Source organism: Rhinolophus sinicus, linkage group LG10 (assembly GCF_036562045.2).
Source record: "Rhinolophus sinicus isolate RSC01 linkage group LG10, ASM3656204v1, whole genome shotgun sequence".
NCBI classification, from domain to species: Eukaryota; Metazoa; Chordata; class Mammalia; order Chiroptera; family Rhinolophidae; genus Rhinolophus; species Rhinolophus sinicus.
In genome coordinates, this window is record NC_133759.1 from 51,718,876 (window position 1) to 51,737,112 (window position 18,237).

At 35.0% G+C, this 18,237-nt stretch overlaps 1 protein-coding gene across 2 annotated transcripts in view; it reads right to left on the reverse strand.

The window, feature by feature from the left end:
- Window positions 1-4,898: 4,898 nt before the first annotated feature.
- DENND6A (DENN domain containing 6A) overlaps window positions 4,899-18,237 on the reverse strand; it is a 43,328-nt gene continuing 29,989 nt past the window's right edge. The window contains exons 12-20 of one of the 2 annotated variants that reach the window (XM_019724185.2): window positions 16,735-16,829; window positions 12,273-12,338; window positions 12,111-12,175; window positions 10,968-11,057; window positions 9,698-9,751; window positions 9,462-9,571; window positions 9,142-9,244; window positions 7,855-7,929; window positions 4,899-7,133 (exon numbers count right to left, since the gene is read on the reverse strand). In XM_019724185.2, the coding sequence (XP_019579744.2) occupies window positions 7,002-7,133; window positions 7,855-7,929; window positions 9,142-9,244; window positions 9,462-9,571; window positions 9,698-9,751; window positions 10,968-11,057; window positions 12,111-12,175; window positions 12,273-12,338; window positions 16,735-16,829 (790 nt within the window). In that variant the 3' untranslated portion in view covers window positions 4,899-7,001. The remainder of the gene's footprint in view (window positions 7,134-7,854; window positions 7,930-9,141; window positions 9,245-9,461; window positions 9,572-9,697; window positions 9,752-10,967; window positions 11,058-12,110; window positions 12,176-12,272; window positions 12,339-16,734; window positions 16,830-18,237) is intronic. The other variant, XM_019724186.2, reaches the window with a different exon arrangement.

Sequence of the window (18,237 nt, forward strand, 5' to 3'; positions counted from 1 at the left end):
AGCGGGGCGAGGCCAATTGGAACACGCATACTGGGAGACAAAGTCCCACAATTCCTCGTTGTCACTTCCAACCAGACACAAGGCAAAACGCTTCCACCCAGATGACTAAATCCAGGAGGTTGTAATCCTTGCTTCCGGGAAGATGGGCTGTGCAGTTTGGGTTAGGTAATTAAGTTCCATTCTTTCTGCCTTTTGGGCGTGTTCCTCTAAAGCTAAGCACCTTGAGGACTCCCTTTTCCTATGAACGTGCACACCGGCACCAGACACTTACTCTCGTGGAGGGGTGAAGACTCACCCTTCTTTCCCAGGAGATAAAGCGGTTAAAAGCCGACGTGCAGGCGGAGAGCATGTGACAAATGAAGAAGCTAAACCTAGACGCTTCGACCCCCACTCCCGGTCATACTGAAGATTCCTAATCCTATGTCAAGACGAAAGAGCCCCAAGACGTTTTCAACAACTGTTGCAGCTTTTTAGGAAGCCAATGAGGAAGATTTGCTTTTCATTTCTCTCCCAGAAAAGGCATTTAAGATAGATTTCTTATGTTGAGGAGGTGGGAAGCCTCCTCACTTTAAAAATATAATCATAATGTTTTCCTGATTACAAAGTAAGACATATATCTTGTTAAAAAAAATAAAGTATAAAAAAGCAAGTTCCCCATACTCTTCGCCTCCTCCCATTGAGTTCTTCCACACTGTTGGTGCTGTTTAGGATTAGTAGCGCCCCCTTCCTCCACCGTTAACCTAACTAAGCCATGTTCACCCAACTCGAGATCTCTTTCAAATTAACCTCTCTTGGAGATACTTTCTTGACCTGACTAGATAAATCGCTCAGGCTCAAAGAAACAACCGCTCTTCGTAAATGGTTTCACTTTTACTATTGACAGCCCTCCTCCCACTTATCTGAAGACACTAAGACGGCAGGACTGAAGTCCGTCTTTACATTCCATTGTATTCCCTGCATTTGGCCCACCGTGACACTCAAAGATGGTTGAACGACAGTGGGGAGGCAGAATAAACTATAGTATATCCATACTATGAAATACTATCAGGAGTAGAACTATAAATTCTAAAGAAAAGGTCTCCAAGATATAGTTAGTGGAAAAAGCCAAATAAAGACTAAGTACTGTAAAGTAATATAAAAGTGTAGATTTCCTCGTGTGTGTGTGTAAGTGCAGAACAAGAACTCTGAAGCAAAATCTGCAGTACTGATAGTGGTTACCTGTTTAATCAGTGTGGAGAGAAGTTGCTTTCCTAAGGAGTAAAGGAACCTGATTTTGGAGTGGTAGTCAAAAGAGCTTTATCTGTACTTTAAAAAATATATGCTTTATTGAGATATAATTTACATGCAATAAAATTCACCAATTTTAAATGTACAATTTGGTGAATTTTAAAAAATACATGTAATAGTGTAGCCAATACAATAATTATGCTATCGATCATTTCTATTACCTCAAAAAGTTCCCTCAGGAGCGGCCGGTTTGCTCAGTGGTTAGAGTGCAGTGCTCATAAGACCAGGGTTGCTGGTTCGATTTCTACATAGCCAGTGAGCTGCACCCTCCACTAGACTGAAAACCACTTGACTTGGAGCTGAGCTGTGTCCCCCACAATTAGATTGAAAACAACTTGACATGGAGCTGATGGATCCTGGAAAAACACACTGTTCCCCAATTAAAAAAAAAAAAGTTCCCTCATACTCCTTTGTTGTCATCTTCTTCCCTCACCTCCAGCCTCTGGCCCACCATTGATCTGCTGTCCCTTTCCAAAACTTCATATAAATGAAATCATGTGGTATGTAGTATTTTATGTCTTTCTCCTAGCATAATGATTTTGAGATTCACCCATGTTATAGTGTGTATGAAGTTTGTTCTTATTGCTGAGTAGCATTCCATTGTGTAGCTATATCACTGTTTCTTCATTCATTCACCAGTTGGTGAGTTTTGGGTTGTTTCAAGTTTGAGGCTTTTACGAATAAAATAACATTTTAATACAGGTGTTTGTGCATCTGTATTGATTTATTTTTACAAAATGAACTATCTATGCACTACTCAATTTAAAAAATAATCTTTGAATTTAGTAAATTAACCAGTTTGACATACTATATTCTTGCAGATTTTCTTCTCTCAAATAGTAACATCTGTAAATATTAATGGGATCTTACAGTGCGAAGTAACTCCTTTTTTCATTTAATAATATACTGTGGACATTTAACAATATCAGTACTTATCTTTTTAAGCACTGCATTCCATTGTATGTAAGATAATTTAACTGATGTTTCAAATTGTAAAACATATACTCTTTGATCCAAAAATTCCACTCGTAGGAATTTATGGTAACAAAAATTTCCCTCAAGTTTGCTATGTAGTACTTGTAAGAAGTTCAAACAATGTTCATTACAGCATTGTCTGTAATGGAGAAAACTGGAAGCATCAATTTTTTAAAAAAGAAATATTTAAATCCCTCACTGGTCACTAGCCCAGATATTCCAATTTTTGCTTTTGCTTTGCTACATTTTATAAATTCACAATGATAAATTAAGAAAGAAATTAAACCCATTGCCAGGAGAAACATTTAATCTTTTTTCCTAATAGTGCCATCCTAGGCATTCTGTAGTTGCTTATTCCAACTGGTGCATTCTGCAGGATGGGGTTGAAAAATCTGCAGTTTCAAAAAGCTGTTTTGTATCGTTGACGGCCTATTGAGTAAAGCTCCATTTGGTAGTGATAGAATACATATCAGTGGATGTTCAGAGGGGAAGGAAGGAGTGCAAAGGAGCATGAGGGAATTTGGGGGGGTGGCGGTTACGGATATACTCCTATTTTGACTGTAGTGATGGTTTTATGGGTGTATTCAAATGTCAAAATTTATCCAGTTGTGCACTTTTAAGTGTGTTCAGTGTGTTTATGTCAATTATACTTCGATAAAGCTGGTTTTTAAAAACAAATTGCTGGGTTTTACCACCAGAGCCTCTGGGTATAAAAATATTTACGGGTCGGCCCAGTGGCTCAGGTGGTTGGAGCACTGTGCTCCTAATGCCAAGATAGCCAGTTCGATTCCCACGTGGGCCAGTGAGCTGTACCCTCTACAGCTAAGATTGTGAACAACGGCTCTCCCTGGAGCTGGCCTGTGGCGGGCTGACGTGGGCTGCTAGGAGTGGCTGGTGGCCAGCATGAGTAGCCGGCAGCCGGTGAGAGCTGCCGTGAGCTGCTGTGAGCGACTGACCGACTGCCTCAGCCGGGGGAGCGCAAGGCTCATAATACCAGCATGGGCCAGGGAGCTGTGTCCTACACAACCATACTGCGAAACAAGGGCTTGAACCGAAGTGGGGGGGGGGGAGGTGGAAAAAGGGGGAAAATTTTTTTTATCTATTTCTTTAAATCCAAATCAATCATTTCAATCGTTTCCTACTGAAGTCTAAGTATTTACTTAATAGCAAGTATGATAATTCTGGAATACAAAGTTACTATTTTTCAAAAGTATCTCAATCAGTCTAGAAGCACTTTATACTAGAAGCAATTTATACTACAATGTATTCATACTAGTTGATAGGAAAAAACATTAAGGAGCACAAAAAAAGATGAAAGATCCATGAAGCTTAGCTTTCTCATGGCTAAGTAGAAATGGTATAATGATGACAAAGAGAAGGCAAAAATAAACAGAAGAACCCAAGCCTAGTGATGATGCTAGTAAAATGGAATGAGACCTATGATTATTAGATAATAATAATCTTAATTTGAAGAAAGGCATTCAAGTAATAGTGTGGCATTTAAGTACAGTAATGGGTAGCAGAGAAGGGCTGGTATTCAAAAGTGAAGAATATTAGAAAATAGGATATAGCAGAATTCTACTGCCATCTTTTTTTTCCCTCAATATTTGTACATCATGAGATAGACAATGTTATAAATGCAAAATAAATGTCATAAACCAGTATCATTAACCAATCATCAACTTAAAACTTGCTGTTCTAAAAATTGGTTAAGTTTTAGGAATCATGATTCTGTATCTTATATCAAATTGCTGTATTTCAAAACAAAAAGGGAAGTGTAATTAGAAAAAAAATGTAGGAGCTCTGTTTTATTAGCAAATGCTAATTTCTATTTGATTAATAAATATCACAATTCAACCAAGTTGTAGATGGCATATAAGTATTATATCTTAGATATACGAAGGGATATCAAATTATTAATGATAACTTAGTCATTATTGAGTTAATAAATTTTATTATTTTAAACCTTCTCTAATGGAGCACAGTACTCCATAATTAGAGAAGGTTTTTTGTCTTCTTCGACTGTTTTTAGAGGGCTAATATTTGAAAGTTCGTAATTAAATTTTTCCCCAAGTAATGCTAAAAAGAGAAAGTTAGTAAAATTCAGATGTATAAAAACAAATGGATTAAGTTATGAGCAAGTGGAAACAAAAAAGACAATTTTTAATGGTATCTCTTTTAAATGTGCTGGGATATTTTATAGTATACTTTGAAGTATATTACCACGTAACTTCAAAAACAAATATCATCCAATATATTTTATTATTAATAAATAAAAATCCAAAGAACAGTGTCATATACTTGCTACTTTTAGAAAGTAAGAGGAAGAAATAAAAGTAATTTGAGATTTAAGGTTAAAATAGAAAAGGTAGCAAACAAAGGAGAATCTAAGAATACCTAGATTATTAAGTTAAATAATTTTCATCAGTACATTGCTAGAAAGAATATGAAATCACTTAGTTGATCGGTCTGTTATTAATAAACTGGACTATACCTGTTCATAGTGAACAGGTTTTCATTTGAATTTTAAAACATAATTTAGGAAGTAAAAGGAATCCCATAATGTACAAGTTTCATTTACTGTGCATATTTTCAAGCATTCCAACCTTACTCAGAAATAACACAACATATTCAAGTGCTTTAAAATCAAAGGCCTTTTAATTCGGTTTTTGGTAATGACCATAAATGCCTTCACAAAATCTGTATTTCATTGAAAACAGAAGGCACTAGGCATTACATAACACCCTGAAAGCAGTGATTCCTTCTGATGCTGGTGGAGATAGAATACAAATGGCAGGTTTTAGATCTTAACAATGTCTCCTCACCAAAAAGAAAAAAAAAAAAAAGACAACTCTGAAAATCAAGTTACCAATCAGTCTTTCTCAGGTTCCCACTGTAATTTTAAGTTATTTTTTCAACTACATAATTTGAAATTCATAGATAAACCACATAAGCATGATAGGGTTTTCAATACCTGTTAGGTTTTAGTTAAATACAGTAAATATGAAGATACCATTATTACACTAATTGGCACCCTCTGCTACTCTTTAGCTGTGCAAAATAAACTTGAAATGATACATCCCGTAGTGGTATAATTTAAAAGATCTTTGACGTGACACTAACAACTTTCAAATTCTGGTCACAAACTGCATATAAACTGTAAGATTATTAAAATACACCCTTTTGAAAATAAGATGACCATTTATACCTAAATAAGGTTTCCCAAAAAGATATGAAATACTTTAGCATATAAAAGTAGTTGCCTCTTTTCCACAAGGACAACTGTTGTTTCACAAAATAACTCATACAATCCGTGGCAAATGATTTCATTCAAATGCCATATTCTCTCTATGACTTTGAGGTATACTTCAAGAGACTATCCATGAGAAAAGGGCACATTTAGGTATAAGACCACAGTTACAAACACAAGGAGTCTTTCTTGGGTCAGGAGTGCTCTTTAGAGTTATACTAACAGAAAAGAAGAGATAGCTTCTGAAGCCATTTCTTTTACAAACACATAACAACTAAATTTGGTTACTCAGACAGTAATTTAAGACACAGCTATTTACATATGTGCTATGTCATGTGTGCCTATTTTAAATAGTGGCTTCTGCAGGACACTCCTATTTAAACACAAACCAAACAACTTTGGTAGAATAAACCAAACCACAATCTTCTATTTTTTGGCAAGGTAGTATAAACAAAACAAACAAACAAAAACAACAAAAAACTAGCTATAACAGTGATTCAGGCAAAAGTTCCCATGTCAAACAACAGTAGGGAAAGTGTTCTGAGAAATACTAATTTGGGGGCAAAAAACCCTACCAAACAAATAATGCTGAAAATCACTCCTATAATCACTCAAATGAGTATCACATAAAAAGTTTATGGGCCTTTAAAAGTAGTTCAGTTTAAAAAATAGCCGATTATGAGTTTTATAATTAAAAATCTTTGAAAGATATCCAAGATTATTAACTTAAACAGGCCCAATTAGTAAAGCGTAAGAGGAAATTAACTCTTCCATAATTAATACTAGATACCTTCTTGCCTTTGGAGAAACTGGTAAGATTAAGTTTGAAAATGGTATAGAAAATAATGAAATGTATGACAACTGGAAAAAAAATACCACGCCACTAGTAATAAACATGATGGGAGGCAAGAAATATACTATTTTTAAGCAATGATTACGCAAAAGAATGCCTTATATAATTACGTATCATAACCAAGAAAAAGCTTCAAGACTAGCAGCTGGGTTTTGTGAAACATGTAGGACAACAGAAGGCACTACAAAAAGCATTAATTACTTCTAACTATAGTCAGACAGTTCAGTCTTTTCCTTCTTAAGAAGATAGCCAGTGTGAATGTTATTTTTATATCCCCCTGAGTTTTAACATGATTGGGCAAAACAGCACCAATTTAAAAAAATATCTGCAATGCCAGCATTGCAGTTTGGAATCACTTATACTGATGGCCCCACAGGTCTCTCATAAGAGCACTTTAGAACATGATTAAAAATATAGAAATGCCTTTTGGTGTTTCAGTATTAAAGTGGAACCACCACAGATACCCATTTTTAAAAATAATGCACTAAAAATGTCTGTTTACACGGTATAGTCTTTCCACCCTGTAGCTAGCATTTACAGCTGTTTTCACTCCAGGAGATCTCCTTTGTGCGTCTGGTTGAAATGTCGGTATGCTTCATGGTGCAGTTCTTTTTGGCTGGAAAATCCTGGCAAACATCATGTCATGCCCGTTTTGAGCAGTATGCCTTGTAGGTCCTCAGGCAACGCTGAGATGATGGCATCTATGTGTGTCCGTAACTTTCCCACAGTGTCGGGCTTCACAGGTAAATGCTCTCGATCAGCCTGCGACTAATAAGGAACAGGTGGAAGCATTTAAATTATCCACAGAGTCTGTATTAATACATTGTAGTTTCTAAATAAACATTTTTAATAGTCTAATGATTTGGGAACTTCAGACTTCGACCAGAATTTACAGAGACTATAAAGAAGCAAAGAACATGACATTGAAATACAGTGGTACCTCAATTTCCGAATGTAATCCGTTCCGGAAGACCATTCAAGTTCTGAAACATTCGAAAACTGAGGCACCGTTTCCCCATAGAAAATAATGCAAAATGGATTAATCTGTTCCAGACCTTTAAAATCAACCCCTAAAACTGCAAATTTAGCATGAATTTTACTATCTAATGATACATAGATCCATAAAATTTACGGCGTTCATAAACCAAAATGTTCGTTAACAGAGACGTTCGAAAACCAAGGTACCGCTGTAATATATTGTTTGAGCTCAATAAAAGACTTCTATGTAAATTATGCTTAATGCATACCATGTGGTATGAAATACAAGTGACAATATTTTTTGTAAAGCTCATTAGACTTTATGTAAATATTTTTTAAATATAGCATCATTATGAGTTGCTTGAGTGACCAAGCGTTTTCAGTCAGATCTACCATTAATTGACCAATATCAAGTCCATTGAAAAAGGTTACTTCTGTGATACATCATGGACTGTCACCTCAAACGTGAAGAAACTGTCTTCACAGATCTTTGGTTTTTTTGGCTACATACCAGCTTATTTTTTAGCTTCAATACAAGGTCTACTGTTTCTACTTCTGTGTGCTTCTGGGTCCAGAGAAGTAAATCCTGGAAGAATAAACAAATCCCCAAACAGTTAAATACTCAAAATAATTTTCATACTGCTCTATTTCAGTGGATGAAATTACTGAGAAGGACATAAAGGAAAAGGAGAACAGGATATTTAACCCAGATATAGCATTACAGTACAAGAATAATTCTGTACATGATATTCTAACAATGTTAATCAGATAATTTTCAACATTAGTCAGAATGATTGTTGAGTATTTGGCAGTAAAACAAAATGTAAGAAGTTCCTTTCTGAGGTGGCCCATTTAGATCAAGAAAAACAAAATTGCAACTCAAAGTACAATAGTAAACCCCAACACCATTAAGTAGTGACTACTTTAATTTATAAAAAACATTAGCTAACAAATCAAGAAAACTGTGAGCATGAATATATTTATTACTAGATGTAAACTTTGCATCTTCAAATAAGCTCTTCCTGGGCTTATTTGAGGTTGTCTTTATTGTATTCCTTCTCTCAAAACCATAAGCACTGGGAGTTTATGATTAGAAAGTTAACACTGAGGCTAGCCCACCTCAAGCTAAGTACAAATGAAAATGATATTATCCATTATATTTTCACTTCATTTAAAATAGTTCTGTGACAAATTATAGACCATAAAAAATCAGTCCAAATACAGGGAAAAAATGTTAATAGTAACTGGAAGAGGTTACTAAGGCATGCTGGAAAAAATCTGGAGTTAGACTGTTTGGATTTGAATCCTGACTCCATGAATTGATATGCTGGAAAATATTTAACCAGTTCACCAGGAAAAGTCCCCGGTTTGATTTGCTAATTTCTGTGGTGTAATACTTCCACTGTAGCTGATCTCAAGCTACTAACCTGAGATCGCTGAATAAAGAGCTGGGAGACGTACAGTCAGCTCTTATGAGCCAATGCAAGTGGGCTCTAGCTCACTGCCGGCTCCCCTATTTAGCAGTGATGTGATTTGAAGAAAGTCACTTAACTTACAATCCTCAAGTGTCCTATCATGCACATTATAACACACCTACTTCAGTGAATTGTTGTGAAAATTAAAAGACATTATCCATATAGAGCACCGACACAGTCTTTGGGATATAGCACACGATCTAAAAAAGTTAGCTATTACTATTTATAAAGTAGTGGATATGGATATCCTTCCAGCCTCTAAGGATAACTTTATTTTTACTCTCAACAGTTGTTAATATCACACAAACACGCTGTTCTCTAACCTCTTCACAAAGAGCTTCTAGGTGGAGTGCCTCCAATTTCTGGGTCATTTCCTTCCGCCGGCTCTTGAACCAACCATCAAAATTTGGGGATTTTAGAAAATGCCTATAAAAATAAATTTTATAATAGCAAAGTTTGATTATGAGTCACTTCCTCTCCTCAATACCTTTCCTACTTATAGCTCGAAGAATCATGTGAAACAATGGAACTTTGAATAAAAGAATATAAGTCCACTTTTTTGGTTTTTGGTGTTTTTTTCTTTCTCTTTCTTTCTTTTTAATAAAGCTCTAGCGATGGGTGAAAAAGAAAAAAAAAGGCTCACCGGTAAAGTCCAATCCAATCACCTTTTATTCTAGAGGTCAACTGAGGTCCTGCTTTCTCAAGTGTTTTCATAAATTCTTCTGGAAGGAATTGTCTTAATTGGGGTGGACTCTAGAAAAAAAGGACAAAAAAAAAAAAAAAAAGGACATACTGTATCTAAAAATTAGAAATGGATTATGTTCATAGAAGTTAATTGTAGTTACAGAACTCAAATAGGAATTAATTGAATATATATACCTTCCATGGAGAAATACTTTTTTGCAAAGGCATCAAGCTTGCCACATATCTTTCCTAAAACCAAGAAAAAAAAGTTAATCAAGTTAGATGTTCTTACCCAGAGAGTCTTCAAAAATTTTTAAGTAGACCTACTTAAAAGAAATGGATTTCCAAGTTTTTCATCACATGATTTTCAATCATATACTTCCCACAATAGATACAGCTAAACTCAGATTGTATTGAGAAGTCAGACTTCACAAAAATTTGGCTTATCTAAAATTTAGAGAATCCAAAGGACTACACATTTTTAATGATAAATTAACCTTACTGAATAACTATGCGGCAGAAAACATACTCAACATTTTACCTGCATGATCTCTTTTAATAATTGCAACTATCCTACGTGGAAGGTATTATTGGGAAACTAAGGTTTCAAAAGGCTAAGTAAGTTGTGTAAGGTCACACAGTTTAAACTTGAATTCAGGTCTACTTAACTCCAGACCATGCGCTACAGTAGAGTTCATTTACTTAAACAGATTTAAACAGAACAAAATAAATTGACATCCATAGAACCAAGAAAGAATATTTCTTCCCAAAATATAATAACAAAGATCTCCAGATTGCCCCCATATAATATTCACAGATAGATTACACTAATAACTACATAGACTCTTTCTCCAATGCAGTCTCCAGATTAGGACCACATCATGGTACTGCCTGATAACTATGAGACTTCTTTTAAAATTTTAATATGTATTCCACTGAATTTCAGGGAATAACCATATCATCCAATTATTTATCCCATAAATATTTATTAAGTGCTACGGCGTAACAGACTGAGAAAAAGATAATGAACAGACAGATAAGGCCCCTGTCATCAAGGTGCTACAGTTTCATGGATATTATGCCCAATTGTGCTCAAGAAAATAAAATCAGAAAAAAAAGCTACAGGATAACCTGGGAATAGATGTACAAAATGCAACAATTACATAACATTGTCCTGCAATTATCTCATTTAAAATATTCACAACAGCCCTGAAAGGTATTTAGGAAAAGTGGAATTAGCCACATTTTATAGATAAAGAAATTGAAGGTCAGAGAGAGGATGTAACTTTCCAAAGTTACACAGTTAATAACAAAAACAAGGAGTTCAGGTCTCTTGCAAAGGGCTCTATTTTTAATTACTAAACACCCGAACAGGCAAAACACACAACATAAGGTTTTGGTGAATGGGAAACATTCATACCCTTCAATAAATCATCAAATTAAGCAAATATGTATGTTAACTTACTAATGGAATGATAAAGCTCTGTGTCAGTTCCAAGAAATAGCGTCGAAGAATAACGCTTTGCGCCTCAGAAGGACGTTTCTGTTGTACACCCTTAAAAGAGGAAAAAATAAGAACCTGTATTTTAGTGTTAAGGAATATAAAACAATGGGCAATTATAAAAGTTCAACTGATATGTAAAAAATATATATATATATTTTATTTGATATAAAACAAACCCTAGAACTTCATCTTTTTTCCCCCCTTTTTCCACCTCCCCGCGCCCCCCACTCCGGTTCAAGCCATTGTTGCTCAGTCTAGTTGTGTAGGACACAGCTTCCTGACCCATGCTGGTATTATGAGCCTTGTGCTCCCCCAGCTGAGGCAGTCGGTCGGCCACTCACAGTGCCACACACAGCAGCTCACGGCAGCTCACGGCAGCTCTCACTGGCTGCTGGCCACTCACAGTAGCTGCCGGCCATGCCGGCCACTCACGATAGCTGCAGCCACTCTCACTGGCTGCCGGTCACTCACGCCAACCTCCAGCTGCTCACTGCAGCCCAGCTCCAGGGAGAGCCATTGTTCACAATTTTAGCTGTAGAGGGCGCAGCTCACTGGCCCATGTGGGAATCGAACCCACAACCTCTGCGTTAGGAGCATGGCGCTCCAACTACCTGAGCCACCGGGCTGGCCCTAGAGGCTGGCCCTAGACCTTCATCTTAAACTAATTCAATCTGAAGTTCATTATGTAATAATACTGTGGGAAAAAAATCCTCAGAGCAAAACATAAGGTATTCATCCCATACTTAAAAATATCAGTTCACAATGAAGACTATCTTTATTTCATGCTTGCTGTATTAATGCTACTAACATTTTCCCCCAAAATCCTAACTATCCCCTACTGTTAGATGCTAAGCTACCTTATGGTAGAGTCCATGACTTTTTCACTATAACGTCCAAGTTTCTAGGAAGATTGGCACCAGTTTGTAGCTGCAGCCACCATATTTCAAGCCCATACTTGCTACTTTTGTCTCCTGATTTCAATGAAGCTTTGGTTCAAAAGAGAGACCTCATTTCACATTACTATACATAAAGCACATATTGCCTAACTGCATGTTAGATATATGAATAAGGAAATTTAAATTAATAATATGAGCCAATAATTACCTTCTGTAATTGTTTTATGATCTCGTCATCTCTATTTAGATATGGCTTATAAGAAGTATAAACTCCTAAGAAGTAAAGAAAACAAGGTAAACAGTTTTGTTTTGTTTTTTTTTAACCAAGCTCCCATAAGGTATATATTTAAAAATTAATAAAAGTCAATACCAGGTTTAGAATCCAGAGTCTTTAGATTCTTCAATTTTTTCACTTTAACCTGCTTAGGAATTTCACCTGAAGAAAACATCATAAAGAGTCTTATAATTATTCAAATCTCAAAAAGGAAATGAAGAATAAAAAGAAAAAAATGAATAAAGAAAAACAAAGAAAAAAGCAGAAAATAAATTTTTTAAAGAAATTACAAAATTATTCAAATTTCACATATCACAAAACTGGAATTTTATAAGATTAATAGTCTACTGCCTATTTATTACTTAGTCTGGGATATTGTACTAATGTATTCTTCTTAACATCAATTAATATTCAAGAGTTTATTTCTGGTACTTTAAAACTGGATAAAGCAAACACTGGATTATTACAGGATTACAGAAATAATTTGTGTAAATTATATAAAATGGGTACTTGATCTTTCATTAATATCTATCATTGCTTAAAATTGTCCTTTTGCCATTCAACTTGTAATGTATTTGTGTCAAATACATAAAACTGAAAATTTAAGTGCCAAATATGAATAAAATACCCTTTAAGTGGAATTGAAAGCAACTCCTAAATTAGTATGCAGATGTAGTATTCAAAGGTTCTTCATCACCTCCCAAAATTCTTTTGCATTGTAGAAACTTACGCTGCCACCAGGTGGTGATAGTGTATGCCACAACTACAGGGCTGAGTTACAGATGACAGAACTCCTGAGCAGAGCTGCTCTGTAGCATATGCAGTGGTTCTAGTCTTGAGGTCAACATTCTCTTGACCTCAAGAGAATCTAAACCACCATTCTAATTGGTAGAAAAATACCTCAAGATAAACATCTGAAAGTGTCATAAACACACTAAATTTAACAGACTTTCTCTTTTCCTTTCTCTGTCCTCCACCCCTCCCTTGGTCCTAGGTCTTTTAAATGGTAACTTCACCTGCCTGAAGAGATTTCTCAGAGCAGCAAGAATATTAGTTGGCAAGATATCACAAGAAAAGAAACTGCAGATAGATATCCATCATGGATACAGAGGTAAAAATCCTCAACAAAAATATTAGCAAATTGAATCCAGAAACATAAAAAAGGACTACACATCATGACCAAATGGGATTTATCCAAGGAATGCAAGGTTGGTTTAACATTTAACATCCAAAAATCAATTAATATAACATGTTAACAAAGGATAAAATCACATAACGATCTCTGTAGATACAGAAAAAGTGTTTAACAAAATTCAACACCAATTCATGATAATCACTCTCAACAAACTAGGAACAGAAAGGCACTACCTCAACCTGAAAAAGGATGTCTATGAAAAACCTACAGCTAACATCATAATTAGACCTGTATTTTGAAAACTACAAAAAACATTGCTGCAAATATTAAAGAATGGAGAGACATTCCAAGTTTCTGGATTGGAAGACTCAGTATTTTTCAGATGGCAATTCTCCTCCAAATTGATTATATATTCAATACAATACCTATCAAAATCCCAGCTGGCTTTTTTGTAGAAATTGACAAAGTGATCCTAAACTTTATATTGAATGCAAAAGACCAAGAATAGCCAAAAACAATTTTGAAAAAGAAGAACAAAGTTGGAAGACTCACATTTCCAGATTTCAAAAATTACTATAAAAGTATAGTAATCAAGACATTGTATTATAAAGATAAGACATATAGATCAATACAACAGAAGTAAGAGTTCAGAAATAAACGTTTGTTTATGACCATCTGATTTTCCACAAAAGTACTAATGTGAAATAAATAGAAAAAGATAGTTTCTTCAACAAATAGGTGCTAGGACAACTAGTTATCACCATGCATAAAAGATGATTTTATACCCTTAACCCACATCATACACAAAAAATAACTCAAAGTGGTTCACAGACCTAAATGTTAAGTGCTAACGCAACAAAACTTTTTAGAAGCACCAGGAGAAAGTCTTTGTGACTTTGAGTTAGGCAATGAGTTCTTAGACACAAAATCAAAAGGCTAATCCATAAAAGAAAATAATTGATTAGCTAGACTTTCCAAAGTTAAACGTATTTTTGTGGTTACCAGGGGCAAAGCATATTGGATAAAGGTGGGGGAATTGGATAAAGGTGATTAAAAGGTACAAAGTTTGAGTCATAGGATAAATAAGTACTGGGGATGTAATGTACAACATGATGACTGCAGTTAACACAGCTATATGGCACATTTGAAAGTTCTTAAGAGCGTAAGTCCTAAGAATTCTCATGACAAGAAAAAAACATTTTTTTCTTTTTTTGAAAAATCTGTATGAGATGACAGATATTAACTAAACTAGTTGTGGTAATACTTCCACCATATACGTAAGTCAAGTCATTATGCTGTACACATTAAACTTATACAGTGCTGTTTGTCAATTGTATCACAACAAAACTGGAAAAGAAGTAAACACTTTTGTCCTTCAAAATATACCATTCAGAAAACAAAAGGAGGGCAGCCAGATGGCTCAGTTGGTTAGAGCATGAGTTCTGAACAACAGGGTTGGCGGTTCGATTCCTACAGGGGCCAGTAAGCTGCGCCCTCCACAAATAGACTGAAGACAACAAGCTGCCGCTGAGCTACCAGTGGGACAGCCGGATGGCTCAGTTGGTTAGAGTGCGAGCCTTTAACAAGGATGCCTGTTCAATTCCCACATGGGATGGTGGGCTGCACCCCCTGCAACTAAGATTGAAAACAGCGACTGGACTTGGAGCTAAGCTGCGCCTTCCCCAACTAGATTGAAGGACAACAACTTGGAGCTGATGGGCCCTGGAAAAACATACTGTTCCCCAATATTCCCCAATAAAAAAATTTAAAAAAACAAAACAAAAAGAGAAGCCATGTGTTGTGAGAAAATATTTGGAAATCATATACTAAAAACAGCTTTGTGTCCAAAATACATAAAGATCTCTTACAACTAAATAACAAGACAACCTAGTTAAAAATGGGCAAAACATTCAAATCAACATTTCATCAAAGAAGATAAATGAACAACTAATAATTAGATGAAAAGATGCTCAACATCATTAGTCACTAGGGAAACACAAATTAAAACTACCATTTCAAACCCACTAAATGGCTACAATGAGAAAGAGACAATATCAAATGTTGGCAGGGATGTAAAGAATTAGAAACTCTCATACACTGCTGGTAGTAAGAATGTAAAACGGTGGGCTACTCTGAAAAATAGTTTGACAAAAAATTTCTTAATAAGTTAGACAGACTTATCAATACATGTTACTTTACCAATGATTTTATGCAAAAATTCCTCTACTTACATCCCAACATTGAGCCTTTTCTCATTGGAAAAAGATGATAAATAATAATTTACTATATTATAATTAATCAAATAGTCTATAATAGGGTAAAACCATGAAAGTAAATATTAAGATTAAATTAAGATTAAGAAAATAACTTTTCATATCTTCTCTTAGCTAAGACACTGGTAACTGCCGTGTTCTGAATTATCTTTAATAATCGGACAGGACATAATGAAATGGCAAGAAACCATGACATCTACATAGTGCCATATGTTAGGCACTGTGTTTAATCCTCCCGGCAGACAAATTTGAGGCTTAAGGAAGCTGTACTGCCTCCGATCTGTGTGATCTGGGGGTGAAACCCTTTGCTCTTTCTTCTATGTCATAAGATGTCTAAGGATTTCAGTATAAGATTGAATCTAATATTTGTAAATAATATGATTTAAAATGTTATTCCCTGACTCTAATAATGTCTATGTAGATTTATCTATATACTAGAAAATAGCTTATAAAATATTATTAAATGTTTTAAATATACCTGTGTATACCAAAAGAAAAGTCTTTAAAAGTATCACATCATAAAGTTATTAAAAAATATTTTTGTTATCTCCAGTCTCAACTATTTCAATGGAAAATTAAGGAACATCCAGTGAAGAAAGTCATAGGTATCTAAGTTAACAAAACTTCCAACCTCAGAATTCATTTACTCATTTAAAAACACTTTTTAAACAGCTACCACAAGCAAAGTGTATATATCTTATTTCCTCAAGGAAAGCACAACCTTTTGACCACTTCCTTAATCAGTATCAGTACCACAGAAATGTAAATACTTGTTTTGAGACCTAACTGAGAATTTTGTGCCAAGTTGAATTAATTCAAGCTTCTATAAGGTTTTATTCAAGCAATGTTGGAAATTCCTATTTAATTGGACTATACATATACAAAAAGTAGCTCAAATTTTTGAGGTTTCATTTTCTTATAATTCATTTCATGTTTATAACACTGAAAGTACATTTTTTGGTAGGAGGAACACGTGTAAGAACCTTTATATTTTAGTGACAAGTTATGCTCTTCTCCAAAGGCCCTCATTCAGGTGGCCTCAAAGAAGGTTGCCATCAACATAATTAAAAAGTAACCAAAAGATAAAAAGAAAGGGGAAGAAACAAACCTGCTGAGTCATAGTACACACTAAAAATAGTTTATACTTTACCTGCTGGTTTAAGGTCTCCTATTCGAATAATGTGTGGCCAGTGCTGAAGCGTTTTTGCAAAAAATGGGTTGGTTACTCCTAATATGACTGAGGGCCTACAAAAAAACAAAACAAAACAAAAACAAAGTGAAAAAAAATATGAATGTTCCATCAGTGAAAAATAGTTTATAATTTCTTTTGCGTGAATAATAGATTATATTTTCCTTTAGTCAATGTATTACATAGAAACTACATGCCAGACACCATGTTCATAGCATATAAATATGAAAAGACATGGTCTTTCTAAAAGCACAAAGGAAGAAGAAGGGTATATATACCCAATGATGCCAGAAATTAGAAGACAGTGAAGGTGGTATAAAATGTACAATAATTACAAAGGACACACTGTGTCTACCAGGGGATTAAAAGACAGCCTCACTAAAGAGATGACATTTACACAAAGATACAAAAAATGAGCAGGAGTTCTTTGCCAAGTGGATAGGGTGGTAAAGGTGGTGCAGGAGAACAAATAGTATGTGCAGAACAATGAAGTGAAATCATGGTCTGTTCATAGAACTACAAATAGTTCAGCATTCCTAGAGCACAAAGCAGGAAGCATGAATAGTCAGAAATGAAAGCAGATGGGCAAATGCGGGCCAGATCATTAAGTACCAAATTAATAAGCTAAGAAGTTTACATGTTATCTTATAGACAAGTGAAAGCTACTAAAGAATTGAGTGAAGGAATGCCACATGAATGAAAATGTACTTATTAGAAAGGTCATTCTGGGAGAAATTTAGATGATGCCCTATAAGGAGGGGAAGAGGTTTGGGAAAAATCAACAGCAAGTATGAAAAAGACTAGAGATTGGGAAGAAAGCTTTGGGAAAAAAATAACAAATGTTATAAGAGATATTTTAGGATGTTGAATGGACAGAATTTGTTAATACTTGATGTGTACCACATTAAGGAGAAATTTATGATAATTTAGGTTTTTCAATAACTAAGTGAAAAGTAGTACCATTCTTGAAAATACTAAGAGGCATGGGATTAGGGAAGAAAAGTAGGAGATAAAAAGAATTCAGTTCGAACATGTTTACTTTCTGGTGGCATTAAGATGTCCAGGTAGCAATGTGGTTTAAAAGCAAACAAACAAAAAAAACTTGGATATATTTTCTAGATCTTTACAAGGTCTAGACCTTGTAAAGATCTTGGTTAGGAAGATAAATTTCAGTCATCTGTATACAGGTGTTAACAGAAGCTGTGGGTACAGATAAGATTATACAGAAAGAATTTATCGGACTGAAATCAGAACACAACACTGGAGAACACCAACATTTAAGGGGTTGTCACAGAAAAAGAATTCTGCACAGGAGAGTGAGATGTACCACCAGACAGCCATGTGAGAGTGGTATCAAGAGTTAAAATATTTTCAAGGTCAACAGCTTAAACACTACAAGAAAGGGAAAACAGGAAAAATGAGACAATAATGTACCCACTGAGTCAGGCAGTGAGAAGGGTCTTG